This window comes from Dipodomys spectabilis, unplaced genomic scaffold, assembly GCF_019054845.1.
Source record: "Dipodomys spectabilis isolate Male_0828 unplaced genomic scaffold, ASM1905484v1 ptg000379l, whole genome shotgun sequence".
Taxonomy (NCBI): domain Eukaryota; kingdom Metazoa; phylum Chordata; class Mammalia; order Rodentia; family Heteromyidae; genus Dipodomys; species Dipodomys spectabilis.
The window spans coordinates 227,619-245,133 of record NW_024871056.1 but is presented as its reverse complement, the minus strand read 5'-3'; the positions used below and the strand labels follow the sequence as shown (position 1 = coordinate 245,133).

The 17,515-nt window shown below is 57.3% G+C and overlaps 2 protein-coding genes across 3 annotated transcripts; both read right to left on the bottom strand.

Annotated features, from left to right (window-relative positions):
* Window positions 1-83: 83 nt before the first annotated feature.
* Syngr2 (synaptogyrin 2) lies at window positions 84-4,244 on the bottom strand. Of its 2 annotated transcripts, XM_042667141.1 has the most exons (4): window positions 4,110-4,244; window positions 1,671-1,908; window positions 1,249-1,388; window positions 716-1,078 (listed from the first exon to the last, which is right to left on the bottom strand). In XM_042667141.1, exons 1-4 carry the CDS (start codon window positions 4,206-4,208, stop codon window positions 881-883), a joined length of 675 nt encoding a protein of 224 aa, XP_042523075.1. In that variant the 5' UTR covers window positions 4,209-4,244; the 3' UTR covers window positions 716-880. The 2 variants fall into 2 exon arrangements, with proteins under 2 accessions (XP_042523076.1, XP_042523075.1); XM_042667142.1 differs by lacking the exon at window positions 1,249-1,388 and having other exon boundaries at window positions 84-1,078.
* Window positions 4,245-6,371: 2,127 nt separating this feature from the next.
* On the bottom strand, window positions 6,372-14,822 carry CUNH17orf99 (chromosome unknown C17orf99 homolog). Its single transcript, XM_042667184.1, has 6 exons — window positions 14,786-14,822; window positions 14,465-14,497; window positions 11,089-11,211; window positions 9,937-10,236; window positions 7,750-8,229; window positions 6,372-6,765 (listed from the first exon to the last, which is right to left on the bottom strand). The coding sequence occupies exons 1-6, from the start codon at window positions 14,820-14,822 to the stop codon at window positions 6,749-6,751; spliced, it is 990 nt and encodes a 329-aa protein (XP_042523118.1). The 3' UTR covers window positions 6,372-6,748.
* Between the last annotated feature and the right edge of the window lie 2,693 nt (window positions 14,823-17,515).

Genomic DNA, 17,515 nt, shown 5'->3' with positions numbered 1-17,515 from the left:
AGAACTCCATGGCAGAGCACCTAGCACCTACAAGCCCCCCCTGAATCCAGTCCTACCCCCAGACTGAGGCCCAACCAAGGACCTTGGCAGCTGAATGAGAACATTTATTCACCTCTGAACCAGTATAACAATGGAGGGCTGTCTCCCCCAAAGCTTCGTACATTCGAGCAGTGCGGGACTCCTGCCCTTCCCACACTTGCGGAATATTTACATAAAGCTGGGTGTTATCAGGCAAAGCCCCTGCCTGCCACCAGGCGTGGAGCAGGAAGGAAGCGCGTCTGGTGGCCCCTGGGGTGGGCACCAGTGCCACCGCGCCTGTCAAGGTGGCCTGGGGACAATTGGCACAGTGGTGACGCCAGAGGATAAATGAGTGGGCACAAGGCCCAGCCACAGGGTGGAGACGGCCACGGGGGCCTGGGGTGGCAAACCTGAGTAAGGAGGGGGTTCCTGAGCCCAGCACCCCAGAGAGGCAGGTGTGAGGACCCCGCCCCCTTCTTTGGTAGAAAATCCAAAAGGAGATTCCCCAGCCCCGGGGCTGGAGGCTGCAGTGGCTGTGAGCTGCGCTAGGCGCTGTCGGCCTCAGGCTGCTGGGGGAGGGGGGGCACTGACAGTAAGGGGGCTGGGACATAGCTCAGTAACAGTACTTACATAGCGGACGCAAGGCTCTGGGCCCAACCCCAGCACCACAAATAAAATAAAAAGCAGTGAGGAAATGTCTAGCTAAAAAACCCTTTCTTTCCTAACCAGCGCTTTGCGCAGATGGCGCTGGGGCACAGGCACTTGGGGTGGGCTGCGGGGAGATGTGCTGTCCAGCCAGTCGGCCTTGACAGGTGGGGGGCAGAGGGGAGCCTGGCCCCAGCCGCCCCCTCCCCCAGGCCACTCAGTACACAGGGGGCGGCTGGTAGCCCTCGGTGGTCTCCGCATTCTGGGTGAAGGGCGGCTGCTGGTAGTTGTCCACAGACGCGCCAGGGTAGGAGGTGTAGGCCGTGTTGGGGTCTGGAGTGGGGTCCACGTAGTTCTGGATGAAGTCCTCCACTCCGGCCTTGTAGCGCTGGTAGGCCAGGGAGGCCAGCACACCCTGCATGGAGACCCCAGGTGTGGCAGGGTGAGGGGGCAGCAGCGCATTCCCTCAGGCTTGTCTTTTCTACTTTTATCTATTGGCAGTGCTAGGGATGGGGGGAGGATCTCTGCCCTTGCTAGGCAGCTACCACGCCAGAGACCACAGCCCGCCTGCCCAAGTCCACTCACCCAGGAGAAGATGGAGAAGAAGCTGAAGGTGATGGCGGCCCGGGCTGAGTCAGCTCCCACCAGCACATGTTCAAGTTTGGTGGCTGACCATTGGTTCGTAAGGAAGCAAAAACCCACAAACCACAGGAAGGTCCAGAGAGCTGGGGAGAAGACAGAGAGGTCGGCTCCACAGAGGCACAGGGGTCTCCCAGAGCCCCCGGATGTGGGAGCAGCTGAAGCAGAAGTGGGCTAAGGGGAAGGATTCTGGGGGGCACCCCATCAGGAGGCCAGAGCCCCACATTGGTGCCCCAAGACCATTGGGTTTCTGTGCCATCATGGTATATCATGGCCTCAGTTCTCTAACCCTCCCGAGAGCTCCAGGGCCCTCCACTGCCAGCCCGCACTAACTGCTCTCCCAGGAGCCAAGGGGCGGGGCCAGGTACCTGAGAAGAGGAGGTCACCAATGACCAGGTACTTGCGGTCGGTGGCATTGCTGATCTGGGGGAAGTAGATATCGACCACAAAAAAGAAGGCTGACGCCAGGAAGGCCAGCACCCCGATGGCACAGCCGTAGCGGCAGGCATCCTCGTTTTGATTGAACACGCAGTACAACTGGGAAGACTCAGAGGTGTTGCTGTATCCTTCACCGAAGATGCAGGAGAACACAATCAGGGCGAATATCTGAAGGAGAGCAGGGTGCAGGGGGTGGGCAGCCTGACCCCCACGGGCACAGCCCACACAAACCCATCCCAGGATTGTCACCAGGGACCCTGGCAGTGTGTAGGAACACTGGCCTGTCCCCTTCCCTTATTTTGTTGCTGGTACTGTGGTTTGAACTTAGGGCCTGGGCAATGTCTCTGAGCTTCATTACTCAAAGCTGGGGCTCTTACCAGTTAGCCAAAGCTCTACTTGTGGCTTTTGGGTAGTTAACCAGAGATAAGAGTCTCACAGACTTTGCTGCATGGACTGGCTTTGAACCAGAGCCTGAGATCTCAGCCCCCTGAATAGCTAGGTTTTACAGGCATGAGCCATAGGCACCTGGCTCTTAATTTTTTTGTGGGGGGGGGGGAGGGGATAGGGTGTTGGTAACTCAAACTGTCCTGGAACTGAGATCTTTCTAAGATCTGGGATTACACATGTGTGCCACCATGCCTGGTTGCTGTTCCCTTCTGAGACCGGCACTCTTACCCCTTTGGGGCTTCCTGGAGTTGGTGATGAGCAGACTGTTTCCTGGGCACTGCCTGACCACAGTCTCTCACTCCCGGGGACCCTGGGGATTCCTGGGCTGGGGAGAATTGGAATGAGCCCACCAGGGGATCTCCGGGAGGGGACTGCTGCTTCCATCCGGGTGGCCTGCCCACAGAGCTGATGTCACAGCACCAGGGAGAGGAAGGGCCATCGGCCAACCCCGTCCTCACCTTCCACCCTCTAGTTCTCTCAACACCTCTGGCAAGCCACGCCAGGACCCAGGGCTCTGCCGCTCCAGGCCCCCGCCAATCCTCTGGTCCAGGCTGGCAGCCTGCTTCTACAACTGTTCTGCTTTCTTCTGTTATCCTATTCCCTCCCAGGGATTTCCAGTGTGTCTCTGGGCCACATGCAGGTCCTGTCTGAGCCAGACACTTCAGAGAGCCCTGCACTCAAGAGACCATTGAGGAACGAGGAGGAGGGTGGGGAGTTCACCGGCTCAACTCCCTAGAGGAACTCCATGATATGTCACCTCGCTTGCTCCTGGGTCTACAAGGCCACTCACCCCCCCCCAAAAAAAAAAGGCATGGGTGAGGCTGGGGGCAGCTGTTACCCTGGGGCCAGGCCCTGCCCTGCCCTGCCCGCTCTCACCCGGGCTCTGGAACTGGCAGTCACAGGCCCCACCCCCAGCTGCGCGGAAGCCGGAACTCCAGGCGGACAGCAGCCTGACTGCTGGGCAGAGCCCCTGGCACTACCACCCTGTCCCACAGGGCATCTGTATCATCTGCTCCTTGGGCCGGGCAGGGCCAGGGGGCAGCGGGTACCCGCTGGAGCGAAGGCCCACCACCCGGCTGGGCACCAAAACTTGTCCAGCTTTCAGCTGCTTATCCGATGACATGGACCACCCCCCCCCCCCAGGCCTGGCACCAGAGCCAATGGTGAGGGCCCACCAGGGTGGTCCAGCCCGGGGTCACCTGGCCTCGGGTGAGGTGGACCGCAGCTGCGGCCTGCTCCTGGAAGGGAAGGAGGCCTATGCCCCTCGTGGGTGACCCCTCTGTGCCCTCCGTGGGTGACCCCCCCACGTGGCCTCAGGAGGCCCCCTCCAGGTGAGTGGGGGGGGAGGTGGTCAGCCACCTGCTCAGAAACTTCCCCAGCCCCTCCCCTGGGTGGCGGGCCAGGGAAGGAGGACCAAATGGCCCGGGGGAGGAGGACCAAATGACCCGGGGGAGGAGGACCAAATGACCCGGGGGAGGTGGACCGCGGGCTGGGGGAGGTGGACCAAATGGCCCGTAGGAGGACCGCGGGGCGGGAGGTGGGGGAGAACCAAATGGCCCGGGGGAGGAGGACCGCGGGGCCGGGGGCGGGAGGGCCGCGGGGCCGGGGGCCCGGGAGCGGGAGGGCCGCGGGGCCGGGGGCCCGGGAGCGGGAGGGCCGCGGGGCCGGGGGCCCGGGAGCGGGAGGGCCGCGGGGCCGGGGGCCCGGGAGCGGGAGGGCCGGGGGCCCGGGAGCGGGAGGGCCGCGGGGCCGGGGGCCCGGGAGCGGGAGGGCCGCGCGCCCGGCCGCGGGGGCGGGGCCTGGCCCCGGGACGCCGGCCCCACGCGCGCCGCAGGCCCCGGACGCGCGGCCGCCGCCACCTGTCGCGGCCGGGCCGGCGGGCGGCGGGGCTGGCGCGGCGGCGGCGGCGGGGCCCGGCTTACCATGCACAGCGCGCGCGCCACCACCTGCGGCTTGGTCAGGAAGCTCCGCAGGTCGAAGGAGCCGCCGGCCTTGGCCGCGCCGTAGGCCCCGCTCTCCATGTCGCCGCCGCCGCCGCCGCCGCCGCCGCCGAGCCGCCGAGCGCCGGGAACCCGCCGGGCGGCCCCGCCCTCCCGCCCGAGCCCCGCCCACGGGGCGTGGCCGGCGCCCGCCAGGGACCGGGGGCAAAGTGCCGCCCTCGGCGGCGGCGGCGGCGGCGGCGGCGGCGGCGGCGGCGGGCCTAGGGGCCTGCGCGGGGCGCGGCGGGGACGGGGTGCGGCCGCCGGGGCTGCCGGCCGCCCGCCGCACACTTCCTCCCCCCGCTTCGCTGGCCCGCCGCCGCGCCGCCGGAAAGGGTCAGAGTCCTCCGGGGAGCAGCTGGGGCCCTGCCTGAGCTGCCCTCCTCCCGGAAACCTGCTGCAGGCCGGCTTCGGCCCCCACCTGCCCAGGCCCAGGCTTAGTAGCACCCCATCCCCCACCCCACTCAGTTCCCCAGCCTAAGGCCTAGGGGTGCCTGGCATGTGCAAGACTCGGGGTTCCACCAACACCACAAATAATAGCAATAACAACAACAACAACCCAGGAAGCCCCTTCCAGGCCCCGCACCCCTTCCCATTCTTACTTCCCTGGGCCAAGGCCCAAGGCTGTGAAGGACTCACACTGCCAGGTACCAAGATCCTGGGCAAACAGAATGCAGGCTCCTAATCCCACAGTGACAGCAGAGGTAGAGTTGAATTCAGTTCACCTAAAAAAGAAGAAAGGCTCACTCCTATAGTCCTAACTACTCAAGAGGCTGAGATCTGAGGATCGAGGTTCAGAGCCAGCCCTGGCAGGTTTGAGAGACTTTTATTTTTGTCGGTCATGGGGCTTGAACTCTGGGCCTGGGCTCTGTCCCTGTGCTCTTCAGCTCAAGGCGAGCGCTCTACCACTTGAGCCACAGTACTACTTCCGGTTTTCTGGTGGTTTATTGGAGATAAGTTTCCTGGACTTTCCTGCCCAGGCTGGCTTTGAACCGAAATCCTCAGATGATCTCAGCCTCCTGAATAGCTAGGATTACAGGCATGAGCCATCAGCATCCAGCTGAGAGACTGTCTCCAATCAACCACCAGAAAAACAGAAGTGGAGCTATGGCTCAAAGTGCTAGCCTTGAGCTAAAAGAACTCAGGGGCAGTGCCCAGGCCATGAGAGTTCAAGCTTTATGACCTACAAAAAAAAAAAAAAAAGCCCGTGCCAGTGGCTCACACCTATAATCCTAGCTACTCAGGAGGCTGAGATCTGAGGATCACAGTTCAAAGCCAGCCCGGGCAGGAAAGTCTGTGAGACTTATCTCCAAGGAACCACCAGAAAACCGGAAGTGACGCTGTGGCTCAAGTGGTAGAGCACTAGCTTTGAGCTGAAGAACTGAGGGACAGCGCCCAGGCCCAGAATTCATGACAACAACAACAAAAAGGTATACCTGGAAAGGGACACTGGTGCTAGGCTGTGTGAGACAGGCAGGGGGAGGGGAACTCCAGGGACCATGTACAGGCTCCAGGAAGGATGTGCTAAGGGAGGTAAGGGATGAGGAGGGCAGTACGCAGGAGGGGAGCTGGTGGTGTGAGTACAGCCAGAGGACAGAGCCACCACAAGGGGGAGGGAGGGGGGCTGGTCCTTCTGACAGTCCATCCCCTGACCCCCCCCCCCCACATTGATGGGTGATGAGGAGCCACTGGAGGTGAGCACAGGCCCCCTTCCTTTCTATCCATCCCCTAAAATTCTTATGGCAACATTTAAGTGTGCTGAACTCCCCCAGGGTCTAAGGAAACTGGCAGGCCTTTCCCTTCCCCCTTCCCTCCTTTCTTCAACCCTCACATTCTCCTTCTCCCTTCCCCTCCTCTTCCCTTCCCTCCCTTTTTTGCCAGTCCTAGGGCCTGGGTGCTGTCCCTGAGCTTCTTTTGCTCAAGGCTAGCACTCTACCACTTGAGCCACAGCACCACTTCGGGCTCTTTCTGTGTATGTGGTGCTGAGGGATGGAACCCAGGGCTTCATGCATGTGAGGCAAGCGCTCTACCACTTCCCAGCTCCCCTTCCTTTCTTTTTATTTGTTTTTAGCCAGGGTCTTGCTCTGTAGCCCAAGCTGGCTTCCTATTCTCAGTCTTCCTGCCATAGCTCCTGAGTAGTGAAATTACAGGTGTAAACCGACAAGCCTGCCTTTATTCAGATTGTATTTCATTTTTATGCTTATTTTTGCGATTCTTCTTCTTCTCAATGCTTTTATTATGTATAATAAAGATATACAACACGATGTGATGGGATACACAAAGACAGCGAAAGTCTGGAATGGAGCAAATGAACCTGTCACCACAGGGCCACCAGTGCGGACCCCACATGCAGTCCAATTTTATTACCTCTGGTGCGTCTCTGAGCTGCACACAGCACTTACTTGCTGTTCTGTGTCTTCAGACCAACACCAAGCCCCCTCCACCCCCAAGGCCGGCTTCTTCCTAAGGGACTCTGGCCTCGTCTTCTGGTCCCCATCTTGATGACAAAGTAGCAGATGCTCTGGGTCCGGCAGCACACCTCTCTTTCACCTTCTGCCGAGGCCTCCTGGGGTTTTATGGTGTCAAGAGCCTCTGTATCCTGGGCAGGAAGACAGGAGGCTTACTCATCCCACTAAACGAAGTGGGGTGCTGAATCCCTGAGGGGCCAAACACTGGTCCCTGGTCGCAGGGTCGGTGGCAGCCAGGTCTCTGAACCCCACTTTACAGGAGAGAACAGTGAGGTGCCTCACATGGGAAGTTCCAGGAGGCAGAAGCATGGCCCCGGGGCAGCAGGCAGCAGGCAGAGGCTGGCCCTGCCACTTCACCCAGCCAGGAAGTGCTGGCCATGGGAAAGAGACTTCACAGGAAGTCCCGCCCCTGCTTCCTGTGCCACCTGGGAGAGGCTGACCAATGAGGCCGGTCCTGGCCCGCCCAGGTCGCAGAGGACCCACAGGAAACATGGAAAAAGCTGGGCCTTGTTAGCGCATGTCTGTAATAGTAGCTACACCACAGGCTGAGATGTAAGGCTAGAGGTGAAGAACCCCTGGGTGGGAAAGTTTATGAGACTCCTATCTCCAATTAGTCACCAAAAAGCTAGAAGCAGAGCTGGGACACAAGTGATAGACTACCAGCCTGAAAACAAGCAAACCTAGGCACAGGCCGCTCACGCCTGTCATCCTAGCTGCTCTGGAGGCTGAGATCTGAGGATCGCAGTTCAAAGCCAGCCAGAAAGTCCAAAAAAGTAGAAGTGGACATGTGGCTTAAATGGCAAAGATCAGGGAAAGCATCCAACCTCTGAGTTCAAGCCCAGGACCAGCAGAGAGAGAGAGAGAGAGAGAGAGAGAGCCCCCCATCAGAGGCTAGATGACCACTGAAGAGCAGCTGGGGACCTGGGGACGCGGGACAGGAAACAGTGCATCTCAATGAATATCTTTGGGGTGGGCCTGTTGGTATGTCCCCCTTTCTCACTGCCTTGGTGGCTGCCTGACTTGTAAGCGCCGCCCGCCCCTCCTCTCCATCCCCTCCCCCCAGGCTCTTGGTGGTAGACAGCCACTCTCCCATTCCTTCCCTGCACAGGGCTTACCTAGTCCAGCCAAGCATCCCAGAAGCAATGCCCGTGATGGAGACCAGGCTGCCGACAAGCACGCACGTGGGTCCCAGGGGCAGCTGCCCTGTGAGGGCGGCAAGGAGGCTGGGTTGGGCTGGCTGCCTTCAGGCAGGAGGCCTAGTAGGCATGGCTGCCACCTGGGCCCTTTAGGCCGGGTCCCCTTCCAGCCCCGAAGAGCACTCTCACCCGGGGGCACCAACGTGAAGGCACTGCTCAGGGCACTGATGCTGTTCTCAGCCTGGCAATGGTACCAGCCGGATGTCTGGGACAGCTGAAAGGAGAAGTTGGCAGGCTGCCCGTGGAGAGGCCTCTGCTGCATGCAGACTCTCCCGTCCTTCCTGACCAGACGGTAGGTGATGGGTGGACTGCCAGAGGACACCTGGCAGGACACCTCCATCCTGGGGCCGGACCCTCTGTCCCACAGGGAGAAGTTAGCTTGCAGCTGGGACACTGGCTCTGGTAGTTGGGGTGGGGAGTGGAGGGGGATGGGAGGGAATGGCACAGACATGGTTAGAAGGCCTTACGTCCTGATCTGAAATGCCAGACGAGCCCAGGGCTTTGTGTTGCTGCCGCCTCCCCTAGGCAGCCCTCAGGATTACCCTGTGTGTCTGAGCTTCTAGCCTGCTGGCAGTGTGACCACACAATTACACTTTCGGTATGGTATATTTCAGGTTTCCAGACTTAGAAAATAAAAACACAGGGCACCTGGTTAAATTTGAATTGTAGACAAGCAGCAAGTACTTTTTCAGAAACAGTATGTCCTATATGAAACGTATCTGGCAGCCTCCATTGCATCCAATTAAGTAAAAAATATTAGCAAGGTGCTGGCAGCTCATACCTGTAATCCCAGCTACTCAGAAGACTGAGATCTGAAGATCATGGTTCAAAGCCAGCGTGGGCAGGAAAGTCTATGAGACTCTTATCTCCAATGAACCACCAGAAAACCGGAAGTGGCACTGTGGCTCAAACTGGCAGAGTGTTTGTCTTGAACAAAAGAGCTCAGGGACAGTGCCCAGGTCCTGAGTGTAAGCCCATGACCAGTGTGGGGGCGGGGTGGAATTCTAGACTCTGAACCCTTATGTATTAGCAGCAATCCCACACCTGGTTCCATCCCTACCGCCTCCTAAATGCCACCCTACCCAATGCCCTCTGTGCCCTGGGATGCTCCGCTCATTATCTCGTTTTCAGGCCTAGCAATGGAGGCTAAGAGAGACCCACCTGTCCCCACAGCCAGTGTGGGTGGGATCTGAGCTCCACCTGTAGGGTTCCCACCTGACTCCCCCTTGGCGACCTCTCCTAGCATCCTTAGGCTGAGGGGCAGAGAATGGAAGGGAGCCCCACCTAATCTTTGTCTAGCCATACAGGCCAGCAACATTTCCTGGTCCCCATTGCCCAGGGCTCTCAAGGAAGACACTCAGGGTGGAATGGGATGGACCTGGGAAGAAGGCAGGACTTGGGGCTGATACAGGGCAGGGGAGGGGTCCTGAAACCGGCTTTGGCCAGTCTCCCAGAGCCTCCAGACACGAAGCCAGAGCCCCATGAGTGGATGAGAAATTGAACTGAGATGAGTGACAGCAAGGGCCTGGGTTAGCCAGGTGCTGGTGGCTCCCATCCATAATCCTAGCTGCTCAGGAGGCTGAGATCTGAGGATCGTGGTTCCAAGCCAGCCGAGGCAGGAACGTCTTTTTTATTTGTTTTTTAAATTTTTATAGGAGTCTTACCTCCAATTAACCAGCAAAAAGTGGAATGGGAACTGTGTGGCTCAAAGGGTAGAATGCCAGCCTTGAGCAAGAAAGCTAAAGGACAGTAGGACAGTGTCCAGGTCCTGAGTTCAAGCCCCAGTGCTGGCAGAGAGGAGGGAGGGAGAGAAAGAGGGAGGGAAGGAGGAAAGGAGGGAGGGAAGGAAGGGAAGAAGGAAAGAAGGGAGGAAATAAGGGAGGAAGGAAGGAAGGAAAGGAAAAGAGAAAGAAGGGCCTGGTTTATCAGCCTCACTTATGAGCCCACAGACAGGATGGAATCTTGTGGCCACCAGTCTGGGCACAGCTTTGGGGCTGGCAGCCTGCCCTCCATTCCCACTATCCTGCCCTGGACCCCTCTAAATCCCCCAGGAGCTCCCCACTTGTCTGCCTCCCCTGCTCCCCTCTGGCTGGCCCCAGCACTCACTGGCCCACAGCTCCCAGTACATCTGCAGCCTGGCGCTGGGCCCGTGGGTGCCCGAGGCGGAGACGGCCTGGCAGGAGTAGGTGAGCAGGTCCGGGCTGGACTTGAGCGTGACGTTGATGCTGAAGAAGGCGGGCTGGTAGGTGTTTATCACCCTCCTGGCCACCAGGGTGTTCTGTCTAGCCAGGAGGGAGTAGGTGATGGGCGGGGGTGCCTGGAGCACATGGCATGTTATAAGCACCCAGCGGCTTTGGGGGTAGACCTGCAGGACTTTGTAGGTGATGGAGATGTCTGGAGTGGAACCTAGGAGGTGGAGAGTCCAGGAAGGGAGGGAGAGAGGGAGGGAGGGAGGGAGGGAGGGAGGGAAGCAAGGAGGCAGGAAGGAAGGAAGGAAGGAAGGAAGGAAGGAAGGAAGAAAGAAAGAAAGAAAGAAAGAAAGAAAGAAAGAAAGAAAGAAAGAAAGAAAGAAAGAAAGAAAGAAAGAAAAAAAGAAAGAAAGAAAGGAAGGTTGATTTATCACACCCCTTAAGAAAATGCTGGTTTTGGCTGGGAAGGCGGCTCATGGCTATAATCCTAGCCACTCAGGGGCTGAGATCTGAGGATCAAAGCCAGCTCAGGGATAGAAAGTCCATGAGTCTCTTATCTCCAGTTAGCCACCAAAAAACTGGAAGGTGTAGCTGTGGCTCCAAATGGTAGAGTGCTAGCCTTGAGCAAAGAGGAGCAAAGAGCACCCAGGCCCTGAGCTCAAGTGCCAATACTAGCACATTAAAAAAAAAGACAAAATAGGGCTGGGAAGGTGGCTCAGTGGTAGAGCGCTTGCCCTGCATGCCTGAGGCCCTGGGTTCAATTCCTCAGCACCACATAAGCAAAAAGAAAAAAGCCGGAAATGGCACTGTGGCTCAGGTAGTAGAGCGCTAGCCTTGAGCTGAAGAGCTGAGGGACAGCGCCCAGGCCCAGAGTTCAGGCCCCACGACCGGACCTCCCCCCCAAAAAAAAAGACAAAATATAAATGTCCTTGGGGTCCCTGGCCTCCCCTGTGCTGCTGGGCGACCTGCGGTAAGTACACTGCAGTACGCAAGCGTCGGCACGTGGCGCGGTGACAGGTGACATGCTCTGGGAATCTGACAGCTCCCTTGTAGCTGGCTGCTACATCACCTGACAGACAGTGGATTTCAGTGTGGGCTGCGCTGGCTCCTGAGGACTGCTGTGTCTGCTGGCATTTGTGGTTATCACCCTGGGGCTGCTCCTGGCATCGGCTGAATGGAAGCCAGCGACTCCCTGAACACCCACGATGCAGTGGGCAGTCTATAACGGAGAACCATCCAGCCCCAAGGCCAGCGGTGTGGGCTGAGAGCCACACAGAGTGGCTGGGCCATCTACAATCAGGACCGCTCACTGGGCCTGCACAGATCACCAGCTCCGTCTCATTGGAGTGTCCACCACAGCTTCACCAGTACCCCCTGATAGGGTGGGGGTCAGGGGAGTACTTTTCTTCTTTTTTGGTTTGAGAGCAGGACTCAAACTTGGTACCTGACTCTTTTGCTCATTGGCTAGTACTCTACCAACTCAGCCATGGCTATAATCCATACTTTTTTTGTTGTTTTTCGGTCAGTCTTGGGGCTTGAACTCTGGGCCTGGGTGCTGTTCCTGAGCTCTTCTGCTCAAGGTAAGCACTTTATCACTTGAGCCACAGCTCCACTTCTGGTTTTCTGGTGGTTTATTGGAGATAAGAGTCTCATGGACTTTCTTGCCTGGGCTGGCTTTGAACCGCGATCCTCAGATCTCAGCTTCCTGAGTAGCTAGGATGACAGGCGTGAGCCAACAGTGCCCAGCTTTTTTTTTTTTTTAATATTAAAAAGATATTGTTAGGGTTGGGAAGGTGGCTCAGTGGTAGAGCGCTTGCCTTGCATACATGAGGCCCTGGATTCTATTCCTCAGCACCACATAAGTAGAAAAAGCCGGAAGTGGCGCTGTGGCTCAAGTGGTAGAGCACTAGCCTTGAGCTGAAGAGCTGAGGGAGAGCGTCCAGGCCCAGAGTCTAAGCCCCACAACCGACAAAAAACCCCCAAAAACCCAAAAAACAAAAAATATTGTTATTATAAAAGTGATGTGCAGAGATGTTACAATTACCTTTTTCTTTTTTCTTCTTCTTTTTTCTTTTTTTTTATTTTGGTCAGTCATAGGACTTGAACTCTGGGCCTGGGCGCTGTCCCTCAGCTCTTCAGCTCAAGGCTAGCGCTCTACCACTTGAGCCACAGCACCACTTCCGGCTTTTTCTATTTATAGGGGGCTGAGAAATCAAACTCAGGGCCTCATGCATGTGAGGCAAGCACTCTACATTGATCCACCTTCCCAGTCCCCATTACCTTTATCTTTTTGGGGAAAAAAAAAAGGCTTTTCATGCAAAATCATTGGTTTGAGAAAGCAGAGCTACAGCTAGACTTAGAGCTGCCTGAGCTACTGCACTTCCATCCGTCATTATTTAGGTTTGACTCTTGGGACAGAGGCCTTCTTCTTAGGGCTGAAAGGCACCTCAGGGGCAGGGGCTGAAAACTCATGTTGGGGAAGTGGGGATCTCCTGGACCCCCTTGCAGTTCTTCTGCTCCCTTCAAAAAGGGAAATGATCTAGACGTACAAAAGTAGAAAGGAAAAAAATGCCCCATTTTCATTTCAATGGCCAAGAATAGAAGCTTGATTTGCCTAAGTCTGCATCAGGGCCTTTACTCTCTATTCAAACAAGGTGTGTGTGTGTGTGTGTGTGTGTGTGTGCGTGCGTGTGTGTGCGTGTGTGTGTGTGTGTGTGTGTGTGTGTGTGTGTGTGTGTGTGTGTGCGCGCGCATGCGCATGTGTGCATACAGATTTGTTTTCATTATTTGGTTTATGGATTTAGTGGATCAATCAAGGGCAGTCTTTCCCTAATTTAGCATGCAGCTACTAAGTCAGAACATTTGGATGATGTGATGTCACATGTAAAACGAGATAAAGTGATACCGAGGCCCCTCTGGGGCCAGCAGCTAAGCCACCTAGAGGCTGGGTTGCAGGGTGAGCCTCATTCTGTGAGAGTCTGTTACTAAAGAAAGGACATTGCCAGGCCCTTGTCATCCTAGCTACCCAGGAGATTGAGATCTGAGGATCACAGTTCAAGGCCAGCCTGGGAAGGTACATTCAAGAAGTTCTTTTTTTTGGGGGGGGGGGGTGGGGGTCCGGTCATGGGGCTTGAACTCTGGGCCTGGGCGCTGTCCCTCAGCTCTTCAGCTCAAGGCTAGCGCTCTACCACTTGAGCCACAGTGCCACTTCTGGCTTTTTTTTTTTTCTTTCTGCTTATGTGGTGCTGAGGAATCGAACCCAGGGCCTCAGGCATGCAAGGCAAGCGCTCTACCACTGAGCCACCTTCCCAGCCCTCAAGAGGTTCTTATCTCTAACCATCAAAAAACTAGAAGTGGAGGTGTAGCTCAAGAGGTAGAGCACTAGCCTTAAACAGAAAAAGCTAAGATCTTGTGTTTAAGCCCCCAAATTCACTCACTCACACACACACACACACACACACACACACACACACACACTCACACACACACCGTGTTCAGTTAGCAGGACTTGATTGGCTGAGCAGAAGTCACGGGCTGATTTGACAGAAGAGGCAGGTACTTTCCAGAGAACTAGCTACGGCTTTTTTAAGGGCAACACCAAAAATATGTGTGAATCTCCCTCCCCCTCCCCCTCTCCCCTCCCTCTTTCCTCCCCATCTCCCTTTCCCTCTTTCTCTCTCCAGCAAATGAGGAAATAAATGGTGGTTGAATCTGTGCCTCCTCTAAGTGAGACCTACATCAACAGTCCCATGGGAAGTAGAATAGAGGCACGTCCAGCTCTGGCCTGCGTAGCTGGCTGCACAGGTTAGGGACAAGGTAGGGAGGTCTCCTGTCTCCACCCTGACTGACACAGGGGCTGGAGATGGCGGGGGCGGGGGGGCAGGGAGGAGAGGGGACAGTGCAGAACAAGCAGAAAGATGCAGTTGGCCCTGAAAGTGGGCCAGGCCAGGGGTTCCCCTCCCTGGGGAACTCTGGGACAGAGACCCACGCCCTCCAGCTGCTTCTGCACTGGCTGGGATTCTAGCTTTTCCCAGCAGTCCTTCTGACCAAGGGGCCCCCCTCCTGGGTCAAGGCGCTCCCCAAGAGTTCCCCACCTGTCTGGGGCCATACCCACCCAGCAGACCTACAGGGCTCACAGGTGTGTGTGGGAGATTCTGCTCCCCCCTGCCCCCCTCCACCCCTGCCCAAGGACACCCCTCTATGTTCCAAACAGCTCTGCCGGAAGCAGAGCCCTTCCACTGTCCCCTGTCCCCAGAAATCCCGCTTCCACCTGCTCAGCCTGCCTTCTTCACTCTCCAGATCCCTGCAGGGTGGAGGCTGGGTTCCAGAATGGTTGAGCCCGCTGCCTTTCCCCACCCCCCATCCCATCCACAGCCTCTCTCCCACCAAGGATCACAGATGGAGGCCGAGGACCCTTCTCCCCCCAGAATCTTGGGGCTACTCACCTTCTGCCTCCTCTTTGGGAAAGCTGCTGGGAGCTGCAAGAGAGGGGAAGGGGAGGGGAGCCCCGTGAGGGAGCCGCAGCTGAGCCCAGGAGATGGGGTCCTAAGCCCATCTTTCAGATGAGTAAATCGGTGCAGTAATGAAGCAGCAATGAGGCCAGTAAGGGGCTGGTCTGGTCTGTAGTGTCATCCTCCCTGTCTGTCCCTGCCTTCCCCTGTACCCCTGCCTTCAGGACCTCTCCTGTACTCCCCAGCGCTCCCACACCCTAAGCCCACCCCCTGAGGCTCGGGCAGCCCTTCCCAGGTGTCCCCGAGAGGGCTCACCCAGCATGGCCAAGCACAGCAGCGGGAGCAGCCTCATGCCTCGTCCTCAGTGGGGCTGCGTGGAGCCTCCGCTCAGACTCAACAGAGCTTCCTGCGTGTGGGCCTCTTTCCACCGTGGGGGCCCCCTGGCATGCTCCAGGGGTGCCGCCTGCAGGGCCAAGATAATCTGGAGGCTGCAACTCCCAAGGTGCCCCCCTCCCACCAGGGCGGGGCCCAGAAGAGTCCCACGGGTTGGAGCCCCTGGACTTTGGTGGGTGAGGGACACCCACATCCTGGCCTAGGGAGGCAGGGGTGGGAAGTGAGGTGGTGTGTGTGCCCAGTGGGAGGTGAGCGATTCCCAGGCAGGGCCTTACAAGGCAGACTGGAGATGTGGCGGCCGGCTGCAAGGCGACTTCTGCCCACATGCCAGAGGATCCCCTCCGACCACCAGCCCAGCACCCAGGAGGGGGCTGATGCCACACCTGGCCCCAGGCTCCACCACAGCCTGGACGAGGCTCTGGTCAGCCCAGAACTGGTCTCGAGCTCCACCCTTCTTCATGCCAGTGGATGGCCGAGCGACAGCAAATGGAGGGTCATCGTCCAGGGGCCTGGGCCCGAGGCTCACGCAGGCAAAATAAAGACTAAGCCATGTCACCATCTGTGGTGTGGCCTTGCCAGTGCCCTGAAGCAGAGGGGCGGTGGGCCTCCCAGCCCGAGGGGCCACTGCCACATGCCTGCCCCTCTAGCAGCTTCTGGCTCAAGCCCAATCTTGGCTGCCAGGCTAGCTGGTGGCTTTCTTGCCAGGGTGAGTGACTTTGTGCAGAAAAGGAATCATTCAATTGCTTTTTTTTTATATTCTTCTGGTTGTGGGGCTTGAACTCAGGGCCTGGGTGTTGTCACGGAGCTTTTCCCCTCCAGGCAAGCGCTCTAGGATTAATGAATTAATCTGGTGACTAATTAGAGATAAGAAGAGTCTTGTGGACTCTTAACTCCTGCCCGGGCTGGCTTTGAACCACGATCCTCAGATCTCAGCCTCCTGAGTAATTCGGATGACAGGTGTGAGCTGCTTTTACACAGCAGTGTCACCTGCCTGCTACCAGGTGACTGTCAGTCTCTAATGTCACTGCTGCCCATTGCCTGACCCGAAAGCCCGTGGGCCCTTCTTTCCAATCTTGGGGCGCCACTGAAGCCTGTGAGATTGGTGTGTGTCAGGGAGCAGCATCTGGATGATGAGGAAAACTATGCAGACATCAAGTCACTTAGAGACCTTTTGTGTGCCACCTGCCGTCCACAGTCCCTGGGGACAGCTCCTGCCATTGCTTCTTCTCTTGTAACTTCTCCCACAATTCCCTCCTAAAAGGTTTTTTTTTTTTTTTTGGTTGTGGAGTTTGAACTCTGGGCCTGGGCGCTGTCTGTGAACTTTTCAGCTCAACGCGAGTGCTCTACCACTTGAGCCACAGCGCCCCTTCTGGTTTTCTGGTGGTTCATTGGTGATAAGAGTCTCACAGACTTTCCTGCCTGGGCGGGCTTTGAACTGTGATCCTCAGATCTCAGCCTCCTGAGTAGTAGTGAGGATTTCAGGCCTGAGCCCCTGGCATCCAGTTCCCAAAAGCTTATTTTTGCCTCTGTTGGGTGGGAGGAGGGAGCGAGGACTGAGGGACACCAGGAACAAGGATCAGAGGGAGGCTGACCCTCCCTAGGGTCTCAGGCTGCGGGCTGTCTGGAGCCTAAAGACCCAGAAACTCTGGCTCTCCCTGGTGTGGTAAACACGAAAGCGGCCTGGGCCCAGGCATCTTGGAAAAGTCCTCTCTTCTCTGAATATCTGCTGACTCTGGGGGCATCCTTGCCAGGCCTTGATGGGAGCCTTTCCCGTGGGACCTGGGGTCCCTCTCCAGGGACCACCAGTGTATCCATCTCACTCCGTGTGGGCTAGTCCTCTGTCCCCACAGGCAGCACAGGGCTAGTCAGGACCATTCTTGGCATCCCTTGAGTGGAGTTTTTAGTGGTCCTAAAAGTTCCTTAGTGGGCTGGGAAGGTGGCTCAGTGGTAGAGTGCTTGCCTTGCATGCATGAGGCCCTGGGTTCCATTCCTCAGCACCACATAAGCAGAAAAAGCTGGAAGTGGCTCTGTGGCTCAAGTGGTAGAGCACTAGCCTTGAGCTGAAGAGCTGAGGGACAGAGCCCAGGCCGAGTTCAGGCCCCACGACCAAAAAAAAAAAAAAAAAAAAGTTCCCTAGTTTCCCCACACACCGCGGTTTTGTAATTTCTGCCTCACAGGGCTGGTCTCCACAGCAGAAGGCCTTGTCACAGTCTCTGTATTTCCTGAGTGCCTGGATTTTGGAAGGGTCCCAAAGGTGGGGGAGACATAGTCCTGGACCACCGAGGCCAGAAGAGCTGAGGGGAGTGAGGGGAGGCTTCCCAGGCCTGGGAGGGTCCAGAGACCCCTGTGGTTGGTTTGCTGGGCTGCCTGCTCACCCCCCCCCCCCCTTACCTTGTACTTGTGAGGTGTTTACTTGGCTTGTGCTTGTGCAATAACACCAGCAGGCCTCTCACTGCCCCCAGTGTGGCTTCTGGGCAGAGAAGGGTTGTCATGTCGCCACCCACCGTCCCCCAGTTCCCCTATCATCCACAGTGAGGAATTGCAGGTGTATACCACAATGCCCAGATCAAAAACAAACACCCCTGCTGGACACCAATCTTGCATTTTCTGACCCAGGAGGTCAGAGCAAGGCCTGAGAATTTGGATCTAACC

Excerpts from the sequence above, each read along its gene's own strand:
- Syngr2 (XM_042667142.1), bottom strand. The coding sequence starts at position 4,208 with ATGGAGAGCGGGGCCTACGGCGCGGCCAAGGCCGGCGGCTCCTTCGAC. Across the intron at positions 1,909-4,109 it reads TGGCGCGCGCGCTGTGCATG|ATATTCGCCCTGATTGTGTT; the intron begins GTAAGCCGGGCC and ends GCTCTCCTTCAG. Across the intron at positions 1,079-1,670 it reads TGGTGACCTCCTCTTCTCAG|GGTGTGCTGGCCTCCCTGGC; the intron begins GTACCTGGCCCC and ends GTCTCCATGCAG.
- CUNH17orf99 (XM_042667184.1), bottom strand. The coding sequence starts at position 14,822 with ATGAGGCTGCTCCCGCTGCTGTGCTTGGCCATGCTGG. Across the intron at positions 14,498-14,785 it reads GCTGTGCTTGGCCATGCTGG|CTCCCAGCAGCTTTCCCAAA; the intron begins GTGAGCCCTCTC and ends CCTCTCTTGCAG. Across the intron at positions 11,212-14,464 it reads TCCCAAAGAGGAGGCAGAAG|GGAGTCGCTGGCTTCCATTC; the intron begins GTGAGTAGCCCC and ends GTGGGTGTTCAG.